Source organism: Capsicum annuum, chromosome 5 (genome assembly GCF_002878395.1).
Source record: "Capsicum annuum cultivar UCD-10X-F1 chromosome 5, UCD10Xv1.1, whole genome shotgun sequence".
Lineage (NCBI taxonomy): Eukaryota > Viridiplantae > Streptophyta > Magnoliopsida > Solanales > Solanaceae > Capsicum > Capsicum annuum.
In genome coordinates this window covers 10624745-10636314 of record NC_061115.1, presented here as the reverse complement: position 1 = coordinate 10636314, position 11570 = coordinate 10624745, and the positions used below count along the sequence as shown (strand labels likewise).

Here is an 11570-nt window from a genome sequence, read left to right as displayed (position 1 = left end):
CGAACCCGAAACCTTTAGGAATTCGAATTCAGATAATATAGAAGAGCTCATTATCCCATTTTAACCCTCTTTACTCTTTTTTTTCCCTCCTTTGAATTGGGTTACTAATTACTCCCTTCATCTTATTTTACTTGACATATTTTGATTGAATATAAAATTTAAGAAATAAGAAAAGATTTGATAATAATTATCCTATTTGAATCTGAAGAAGCGAAATATATCACATAAATTGAAACGGAGAGAGTAGAACTCATTATCCATTATCCATTATCCATTATCCATTTTGGCCCTTTTTATTTTTTTCCCTCCTTCGGATCGGGTCACTAATTGTTAATTTTCTATTTCCCGCTACATAGGATAAAAAACAAAACAAAAGAAATACTGATATATATAAAGGGGGAAAATAATAATTGATGAAAAGCAATAAACAAAAACCAACCATTAATAGCGGTGGTGTCTCTATCTTGCTCCTTTGTGCTTGTGGTGCCTCCTTTGCTATCTCCTCCTTCCCTCACTTTTTCTCTCTCCTCTTCCCACTTTCTCTCTCTTCTCTTTCTGCCCTTTCTCTCCGTCATCAACAAACATCAAATAAACTTTACTGTAAGTTTTTTTTTTTTTTTATGCAAATCGGAGATTTTATAAACCCTAAATTTAGAAAATGTATGTGAAAATTTAGTTTTTTTTTTTTTGTGTGTGTTCTGTTCATTTTTGTTGTGGAAATGTGATTGATTATATGAATGTACATGTATGTGTGTGTATATATATATATCTGGATTTGTCAATTGAATGCGTTGAATCTGACTTTTTTGTTTTTCTCCATCAACAAACAACTAATAAGTTTTACTGTAATTTTTTTTAAATGCAAATCGGAGATTTTATAAACACTAAATTCCGAAAATGTCTGTGAAAATTTTGTTTTTTTTTGTTTTTTTTGTTCATTTTTGTTGTGGAAATGTCAGTGATTATATGAATGTACATGTATATATTTTGATTTGTAAATGAATGCATTGAATCTGTGTTTTTTGTTTTTCTCCATCAGCAAACAACAAATAAGTTTTGCTGTAAGATTTATTTTTTATCCTGCAAATCGGAGATTTATGAACCCTAAATTTCGAAAATGTATGTGAAATGTTAGTGTTTTTTTGTTTGTTTGTTTGTGTGTTTTGTTCATTTTTGTTATGGAAATGATTGATTATATGAATGTACATGTGTGTGTACATATATATCTATATATATATTTTTGATTTGTAAATGAATGTGTGATTGAATGCGTTGAATCTGTGTTTTTTGTTTTTCTCCATCAACAACGAACAAACTTTACTATTAGTTTTTTTTTTCCCTGCAAATCGGAGATTTTATAAACCCTAAATTCCGAAAATGTATGTGAAATTTTTGTGTTTTGTTCATTTTTGTCTTGGAAATGTGATTGATTATATGAATGTACATGTGTGCGTGTATGATTTGTAAATGAATGTGTGTGAATCGTTATCATTGGATTTGTCAATTGAATGCGTTGAATCTGTGCTTTTTTTTTGTTTTTCTACATAAAAAAAATTAGTTGTATATTCCTCTGCGTTTTTCCTCTTTTTTCTGCAAATCGGAGATTTTATAAACCCTAAATTCGAAAATGTATGTGAAAATTTAGTTTTTCTGTGAGTTTTTTGTTCATTTTTGTTGTGAAATATGATTGATTATATGAATGTGTATATATATTTTGATTTGTAAATGAATGCGTGTGAATTGTATCACCGGATTTGTCAATTGAATGCGTTGAATCTGTGTTTTTTGTTTTTCGATGGAGAAAAAAATCAACTGTATTTTCCTCTGCTTTTTTTTCTCCTTTTTATGCAAATATGAGATTTCTAAAACCCTAACTTTTGACGAATTTCAGAAATGTATGTGAAAATGTAGCTTTTTTGTTCATTTTGTTGTGTTTTTGTGGAAATGTAAATGATTATATGAATGTACATGTATGCCTTTTTATTTATTTATTTATTTTTATTTATGTAATTGAATTTGGGTGAATCGCTTCACTGGATTTGTGTGCGTTGAATCTAGTTCCTTTTTGTGTTTGCAGAAATGTAAATGATTATATAAATGTACATGTATGGTTTTTCTTCTTACTGGATTTGTGAATTGAATTCATTGAATCTGTTTTTTTTTATTTCTCTCCATTTTAAAAAATTCAGTGTGAATTTTTTTCCTGTGTTTTCTCTTCTTTTTTTCTGCAAATTCGAGATTTTTAAAACCCTAATTTTTGAAGAATTTTCCCCATTTCTGAACTGAAATGTATGCGAGAATGTGTTTTTTTTTTTTTTTTTGGATTTTTTTTTGTCTAATGAATGTGTGTGAATTATATAGATGGATTTGTCAATTGAATGCGATGAATCTGTGTTTTTATTTCTCGAAAAGGTCATGATTTTAAAATTTTCTTATGTGTTGTGGAAATGTTGGCATCTTACCTGTATATTAGAGTTTTGAGGAATTCGTTTTTGTTTTTGCTTAATTCATCTGTTTTTTTCTCAAAATAATAAATGTACTAGGTAGGAGAAGAAGTAGGTTGGTGTATTAATGTGTGCAGATGTCATTGTAGTAGAAATAATTGAATTTATTTGAAATTGATTTTGTAATTGATGGCAGGGCAATCATGAGCCACGAAGAAGAGAAAAGATGTCCTCTTTGCGCAGAAGAAATGGACTGGACAGATCAGCAGTTTAAGCCTTGCAAATGTGGTTATCAGGTCTAAATTCTTCATCCTTTTTTTTTTTTCTTGTATCAAACTTCCTGTTTTTTATTTTGGTTGAGCTGAAATAATAGAGGGAAATGTGGATAACACCTGTTTAATATTTTTTTGGTAGACAGATGCTACGGATATTGAGTATCTGTTATAATTAAACTGGGGATAAACTGAAATTTCATTTTTTACAATTAATTTCAATTGATCTGGTCTGCAATTATCTGGCGATTGTGGAAGACTTTTACATTTTTGTGCTAATTTATGTAAACATCTGCTGAATGTGGTCCAGATTTCATGTATCGTGTATTATTCATTAGAAATCTTGGTTGGCTCTATCCTAGTTCCCTTCAATTGCAGGTTTGGGTCCAATACTTTTTTTAAACTTCAGTGCGCTGGTGAGAGAATGGATAACTTTATTACAAGTCTTATTTTGATGTAAACGATTGCTTTAGCTAATAGATGTGATGAATGATACACATTTTGTGATAGTGTGAAATTTCTCCAATTTTTTGGTTATACACGCTGGTGTGGTTCTTCAGCCTTATTTGCTTCTAATTGAATTGCATGAAATTTTAATCTGCATAGTAAACGACATTCAATAATAGCCATGAGTAACTAAAGTAGGGTTCACATTTCTTTCTCATGAATATGACAGGAATGGTTTAGACTTCAGTGATCATTTGAAAATATTGATCTCTCAACATACTATTGTTTGTCAGCTCTGAATTACCTTCAGCTCCTAATAGGCTACATAGAAAATTCCCTCTTGGGACACTGTTTAATGTTGACTAATTGTCTGATCCCTCTTAGAAGATCAAAAAATTTTGAACTGCTTTAGATGGGTGATTGGTGTTGTCCAAATTATTTGGTGGTGGTTTGTGGAAAGTTCAAGTTGTCATGTTATTGCTTGTGTAACTGCTTTCCTAGTCTTTGACTTCTCATCTGTCTGTAACCCATCTGAACAACTTATGGTTGATGTTGCCGTCATTATTAGATATTGTTGGAATCTTTGTAAAATAGCTCACTTGATAGTATGATAATGCTAAAATGTTGACTTTCAAATATATTAGTTGGTTTCTTTTTGTGGCTTCTATTTTACTATTATTACTACAGGTGTGTCTTTGGTGTTGGCATCACATAATGGACATGGCAGAAAAAGATGAGACAGAGGGACGGTGTCCTGCATGTCGAACAACATATGAAAAGGAGAAAGTTGTTAGAATGCAAACAAATATTGAGAGGTTTTTCCCCTTGTGACTAATTTACTTTTGAATGGTGCATGGAGACAGAATGTAACACACAGTTAGTTTCTAACAGGGCAGGGAACAACAATGCCAATAGGAAAAGCAAACCGCAACCAAAGGCAAAGCCAAAAACCAATGAAGTCAAGAAGGATCTCACGAATGTTCGGGTTATTCAACGTAAAATGGCATATGTGATTGGACTGCCTCTTAGTCTTGCATATGAAGATGTATGGAGTTTTTTTCCATGTTGCGTTATTTTCTTGACCCTGCAATTATAGGATTTTTTTTTTCCGTCCATTTCTCTACTGATTATTCGTATTTCTTGAGCAGCTTTTACAACGGAAGGAATATTTTGGGCAATATGGAAAAGTTACTAAAATTTCTTTGTCTCGGACAGCTGGTGGTGCCATCCAGCAATTTGTTCATGATACCTGTAGTGTGTGAGTAAATGATGCATATCTTGGCTATCTTGGCTTGTGTAGGTTTTTATTACTGTGAGATTTGCTTTTTCAGGCTCTTTGTTTCCTTCTATTCAACTAGCCCAAGTATGGTCTCAAAGTGTGGGACTTCATTCTATTATTCTCCGATGTTGTTACCTTGAAATGTTCCCATTACTTCATCCCAGTTGGCCCTTTTTTAGATCTTATTGCTTAGTTAAGTTCAACATTATTTATCTTATGTTTCAATGGTATAATGTCTTGAGTTTCTTCCTATTTGTCTTGCAGACAACCGTTTTTAGTTTGTTGTTTTATGTTTTGCTGAAATTGGGTACATATGTAATACACTCTTAGTGCTGCTTCATCATAAAACTATACTTTTTACCTATCAAATTTCTTTTTGCTGAAAAACCGTTACATTGTCCTTACAAATCTTAATACCAGCATAAGGTGTTAGATTGTAGAATTTTCCAACTGTAGGTGCTTATATCCTCAGCTGCCTGATTTTCCTGTTAATAATTGGGCTAAAAGTTAAAATTTGGATATGTATGCAGTTGTATTTTTTATTGGTTTATCTTGGGAGTATTTCTATACTCCTGTAGTATAGTAACTCAAATCACTGAACTTTTCATGAAGAAATTTGCAAATTGAGGTTAAAAGGTAAACCAATTTGTCACAATGTCAACATCATGTTCGGGTTGTTGGATATTACCAAAGCTCATAATGGTTAACTTGTAATTCCTTTATTATTTTTTTCAAACAAAATTCAATTAGGATATTGCTAGATGATAACTTTTGATTGTATCAGTAGTTGAGATTTGGGAGAGGTGAAATTGCTGATGCTTAATTGAAAGGTAGCCTAGCCATGATTAGTAAAATACTCAGTTGCTGAAACTGCATGTGGGGAAAATAGAAGGTTTGATTGAATTTCGCTGTCGGATTTTGTTCTAGTACTATGGAAGTCAGAACTGTTCGACTCTTTGATGTTTCAGACAATCTTCAGTCACATATATTTGTGCATTTCTAAAGTGTGCATAATTTGCTGATCAATTTTGGTTTGCTTCCATTTTCCCCCTCATGATTGTCGTTGTCGTATTTGATTGTTTTCTGCTTCTTGTCTTTTTCAGATATATTACATATTCAAAAGAAGAGGAGGCCGTGCGGTGTATACAGTCTGTACATGGTTTTATCTTGGAAGATAGGTATTTGAGGTAAGCATCTACCCCTTTCTTTCGTTTCCTTGGTCAATGATGCATACTTTCATCTTCTTACACTGTAAAAATGGTCAATGCAGAGCATCATTTGGGACTGCAAAATATTGCCACGCTTGGTTGAGAAACACGGTATGGACCATGGTCTGTTTGTGATCACTGTTGTTCCTGTCACCCCCTTTGTGATATCTTGTTATTGTTTACATGTTCCTTTTTCTTTTGTGCAGCCTTGCAGTAATCCTTCTTGTCTATATTTGCATAGCATTGGTGCTGATGAAGATAGCTTTGGTAAAGATGATGTAGCTGCAGTTCATACAAGGTATTAAAGATACAAAACTTCCCTACAATACTGATGTGCTATCTGAGGTTAAAATTGAGAGAGCAGCATATGAATGAGTGCATTGCCCATAATAAACTATAGCTGCTTTATTTTTCTAGTGTCCTCTTTTGGGTGGAATGAAACATAGCGCGTAAGAGAAGAATCAGTCTCTCGGTTTTGTGGTACTTAATAAATCAGTTTCAATCCAATTGGTGCTCTGCAAGCCTTACACGCAGAAACTGGTGTTCCAAGTATCAGTTTTTGATATTTGTTTGACAAGAATGATGTTCCTGTTGCACCCAAGTAGATATCATTTCGGTCAACGTGGTGCTGAAGGTCTCTTGAATGTCACTCTGTGCATGCTAATATCCAGTGACACATTATTCGCCTTTTACTGTATCATGAATATGTTATCTTCCCTGGGAATTGATGAATGACAACCTATTTTTTTTCTGGGTGAGATCGTGAAGGGATTTGCTATTACGGACAAATAATGAGGAAGGCAGTTCACATTTGCCTCCGTTTTCCATTTCTTTATATACTAGGTAGTGATGGCCCGTGCTGGGATAGGCCCAATATTGTAATAGTTGGACTTTTCATTCTTAATTGACTTTATTTTGATATGGAATTGCAAATAATAAAAATTAATACATGTGAGTGGCTAAATTAGATATAGACAACATTGCAGCATATAAACAAAGATATTTCTGTTTATAAATGAAATGATTGATATACACTCAGCTTGGAATTTAAATTCCATTGAATAGACACATTGAAACCTATAGCTTTTCAATACAATATAATGTAACCACCTTTCGTGGAGACTGACAGGTTTTATTTCTCGTGTTGATTGAATGCTGGTACTTCAGATCTTCAATGATTTTTGTAAGGAATGCCTGCAGATTTCTTCTAGTGTACCTTAGAGGTTCCTGAACTTGATATATTTCTGTAGTTGGCCTAACTGAAGTGTTTTATGTAATTGTTGCTTTTCATAATAAAATTCTCCTGGGTATAGTCTCAGCATTGGTTTCATTTTGTTGGTTATACAGGAATAGAGTTCAACAAATTGTAGGTGCCACCAGTAATATGATGAACCGCTCAGGAAGTGTCTTGCCACCTCCAATTGATGAGTTATCTAGTACTGGCTTTACTTCGACTGAGACATCTAGCATTAGAAATGCATTAAGTGTAAGAAACCTTGATGTTTAATTCTGCGTATGAGTTAATTCCTTTAGCAAAGTATCTGAACATTTAATTTCAGTTTCAGCACAAAAGTTGCTGTAGTTTTTGTTTATAGACTATATAAGGACTCTTTGATTTGAACTGCTAACATTTTCATTGAATGCTTTTATGTTATTTAGGATACATCAAATGATACAGTGAACTACAATAGCTACATGGCTCATGTAATTCCTCATGATAAGGATGGAGATGATGGTGGACCAAATAGAATGACAACTTTTGTCGATATTGTTGGACGGTCTAATAGTTCTGGTCCAGAGAGGGATGGAAATAGCACTGAAGATTGCAGGATTTTGAATTTATCTTCTGACCTATCTTCAGTAACCATTAGCAAAGATAATAATGGTCATGAAACATATCCTGATAAAACTTTGTTCAAAGTTCCATCTTCAAGTCACGTTGTCAATCATCCGCGAGGCAACCAAAATTTTGTTGAATTTTCAGATGAACCTTTCAGAGAAGATTATACATCTTTCGACAGTCAAGGACCGAAGGATCCAAATAATATGGATCAAAATGCTTTTCTTATGTCATCCCATTCTGCTAAATCTACAGAGAACTCTGGTGGTCATTTATTAGTACATAGGCCATGTAGTCCGAGTAGCAATGGAGTTGATTATGGAGCTTTACATAATCAAGTGGATGAAGCTTCTCTTCCTCTTTCATGTGTAAATGCAATATTAAATGAAGGATTTCATGACTTGAAATTCCAAAGTTCTGTCAAATCCGACAGGGTTTACAGAAGTTCTACCTCATTCTCCAATGAAGAAATAGTTGAGCACCTACGGAGGATTGATGGTGATAACTTGAGAAACTATCAAGATTCTTCATTCAATGGCATAGAAAGCAGTATTATTTCAAATATTATGTCGACAGACTTAGATTCATGTGATGATTCGATGGCCTTGCATCGTAGTTTTGCTGGCTCCTATGGTGAATCTGCTGGGAAGCATGGTGCTTCGTGGAACTCGTTGCACAGCGAGCAATCAGGGTTCTCTTTTGTGAAGCATGATGACTTTTCCAGGCAAGGGGGTGATTTAGAGTCGTCTTTTAGAAATATTGGTCAGATATCAAACAAGGAGCAGTATGTGCACAAGGCTCCGTATCAAAGTAAGTATCGGCTGGACTTTTCCTTATTTTATCTAGTAAAACAGTTGGATATAGTTCCCTGTATTTATCTTTCATTGAATTTCTTTTCATATCTTCTTTCAAGTCCAGATTTATATTACTTATATCGGATTGTTTCAAAAGTCACCTATTAGATAGGTGTTTGGGAAATTCAGTGAAGTGTATTATGAAATTAGGATCTTCTAAAATGTTTGGTTTCAAGCCTGCTGTGTAGCAGAAAATATCTTCAACTTTAACTTATTTACTGTTGCATGCACCTTATTTTTCTGGAATTTTTAATCTACTTTTTATGGGAATCAGTTGACCCTTGCTTATCTATAGGTCATCCGTTCTTTGATTATTTGAGAAAACCATGATAGTAGCTTCAATCATACCGTTGCTTTATGTTTCTGTGTTAGTTGCTTTCCGCGAATATATATATAAAGGTATTTCGTCATAGTATGCCAAGCTTTCTGGCTTATGTTTGATTGCTATCCCTATCACTCAACTTTATAAATACAATAATAGCACATAGTAGTTTGAAAAATGATATAATTATCCTTGCTTTGTATGGTTTGCTCTGAAAGGTGAAGAAGACATGAGTTTTCCAGGCTTCAAAATGTATTCCAATGAGGAAATACAAAGGGATATTGTGTGTATATGTGCATTTCCTCAGACATCTATAACTAACCGATTGTTTTTCATATACTAATCTCTGAGCTGTCTATCAGTCACCAGACCAAAAGTTTCGGCTCCACCTGGGTTCTCAATACCCTCAAGGGACCTGCCTCACGGTTTTGCCTCATCTGATGATATCGGAGGAATCCATCGTGCTCTTTCTGGTAACTTCCGCATTTCAGTTTCTCACAGTTGCATGAGTTGTGAATGAAATTAATATATAGTTCTTATACTACTATTTTCTACAGGTAATCTCTTAGTAAATAGTTCTTCATCAAGTTTGCTTCACACACCATCAACCGGAAGCATTAGCAGTGTAGGTGATATTGATTTCGTTGACCCTGCCACATCAGCCTTTGGAAATGGCAAGCCAACAAACGTTTTTGATATCTCAGCCCTGGAAGCTTGTGTACCACAGAGGAGAGGCTTTGAAGATGAGGCAAGAATCTGGCATCTTATGCAACAAAAACCCTTAGATCAAGGGAAGTTCTCTCAACGAATTGCTTCTCAAACACCATCCGTGCATCAGTCACGAAGATTTCCTAGTCTTGGCGGGGATGAGTATTTTGGCCTGGATGATATATATGGCTTTTCTTCAAGGATGGTAGATCAAAACCATAGTTTCGATCCATCTTCCTATTCACAATTTCCCCAGCAAAAGCTTGCGACAAATGGCCGCATCTTTAATGGCTTCCAGCACAATACTAATGAAGTGGACAGCTTGACGCAACACCAGACAAACGAGACATTAGGTTTCAAAAAATTTTATGGTGGATATGGAGATGTGATGTTCCAGACGCCTCGATCTGGCGATGTGTACACCAGAGTTTTTGGGATGTAATTCACTGATTCTTTGAAAAAAAATGAAATTGTCCCTCATTACTTTGTTGCCTATGTTGTCTGCAGAAAAGTATAAATATGTTGCTACAAGTGATTACATACTTGCCTGGTGTATTGGCTATTTCGAGTTGAGGTGTGGAGGGAATTGATCCAATTATTTCTCTCGTTTTCCTATCATGCGTTAGCTTATTAAAAAGGCTCACTTATTTATCACTATTTTTTATCCTTGGTCAAGTGATAAAAAGTATTATAGTAACAGAAAATGACGTTTAACTTTGTCATTCGTGCTGGTAAATTTTTCCATTCCCAACCTTGGCCTAAACCATTTTCTTCTTTAGAGTTGATGGTCTATTGAAAATCTCCTTTTTACCTTCTCAAGATAGGGGCTGTGTATGTTATATCCATTCCAAACTGCGTATGCTGAATCCTTTTCAAACTTCAATGACGTGATTACAGTGAATTGTGTCACATTTATGTTAAACTTTTCAAACTTCAATTACGTGATTATAGTGAATTGTGTCACATTTATGTTAAAAAAAATTCTAAATTTGACATTAAATTATAACATTGATCTTAAACTTTGATAGTGCACAAGTAACTATACAAAACTTGAATAAATAAACACTCCAATTTTGCAACTTACACGCGTGTACCTCACTCGCGCCTATATGGATTAGTCATCCACTCAGATGCTGCCACCTAATAAAAAAGATACATATGTGGATTAGTCATCCACTCAGATGCTGCCACCTAATAAAAAAGATACATTATTACTATGACCTCTAACTTTGCCAGTGCACAAGTAGGCGCTTTAACTATACAAAAGTTGCACAAATAAACCCTTCAATTCTAACTCCGACGCGCGTGGTTTTGAGTGTATACACGCATTTTGCCACGTAGGATTGGAGCGTTTATTTGTTCAGGTTTTGTATAGTTAAAGGGTCTACTTGTGTACTGGCAAAGTTTAAGGTTAACGTTATAATTTGGTATCAAATTTATGGTCATATTTATGTATTATGCCTTAAAAAAAGGTTGTCTTATTTGTTCTTTTCAATATCTGAGTATCGAGAAAAATTATTTTGCAAGTACAAAGAGCGTAGAAATCTCGTGCCAAAAAGCTTAACAAATTTGGTTTCTACAGCAACATATCCAGTATATTTCCGCAAGGAGGGTCTGGAGGGTAAGTGTGCGCAGTTCATACCACTACCTCAGAGGTGAGATGGAGTAGCTATTTCCAATAGATCCTCGGCTCAAAATAAAAATAGTCTAAAAAAAATCAGTAAAGAAAACAAGAATCAATAAGTATTAACTCACCAAATAATAATATAAACAAGACTATGATTACGTAATATAACAAACAATAACACACTGAAATAAGACTAGCAGTATGGCCACTAGTCTCGTGTTATTACATGCCTTTCATTCTTTATAGTTTCAAGGTGTTTGATTTTTCTCAACTCTGTGTTATTAGTTGTTTTAAAAAAATACTTGTCGTCCTCCTTTGACTTTGTTTAGAGACATTCAAAATTTAAATCTATGTGCTTGTATAACAATCTAAAATCAATATACACTTTAATAGTTGGATTTTCAATCGTATATTTATGAATATTAAATAAATTTTTTAATATATACATTATACAGGCAAAGACTATGGAGTTTAGAGCCTAACTCTAGTTATCGAAAAGCCATATGATCATATCTTTCAAATATTTTTTCAATTTTTTTCTTGAAATTTATAAAGTTTGAGTTGAAAAT

At 33.8% G+C, this 11570-nt stretch overlaps 1 protein-coding gene across 2 annotated transcripts; it reads left to right on the top strand.

Moving 5' to 3' along the window:
* The first annotated feature begins 250 nt into the window (after nt 1–250).
* On the top strand, nt 251–9969 carry LOC107870339. 2 transcript variants are annotated; one of them, XM_047412518.1, is made up of 12 exons: nt 251–600; nt 2641–2740; nt 3851–3978; nt 4055–4208; nt 4312–4421; nt 5546–5629; nt 5713–5761; nt 5857–5948; nt 6998–7136; nt 7310–8300; nt 9029–9139; nt 9224–9969. In XM_047412518.1, the coding sequence occupies exons 2-12, from the start codon at nt 2648–2650 to the stop codon at nt 9814–9816; spliced, it is 2544 nt and encodes an 847-aa protein (XP_047268474.1). In that variant the 5' UTR covers nt 251–600; nt 2641–2647; the 3' UTR covers nt 9817–9969. The 2 variants fall into 2 exon arrangements, with proteins under 2 accessions (XP_047268474.1, XP_047268475.1); XM_047412519.1 differs by lacking the exon at nt 251–600 and having other exon boundaries at nt 4045–4208.
* Nucleotides 9970–11570: the final 1601 nt, after the last annotated feature.

Coding starts and splice junctions, on each gene's coding strand:
- LOC107870339 (XM_047412518.1), top strand. CDS start 2,648: ATGAGCCACGAAGAAGAGAAAAGATGTCCTCTTTGCGCAGAAGAAATG. Junction 5,949..6,997: donor GTAGCTGCAGTTCATACAAG/GTATTAAAGATA, acceptor TTGGTTATACAG/GAATAGAGTTCAACAAATTG. Junction 7,137..7,309: donor GCATTAGAAATGCATTAAGT/GTAAGAAACCTT, acceptor TATGTTATTTAG/GATACATCAAATGATACAGT.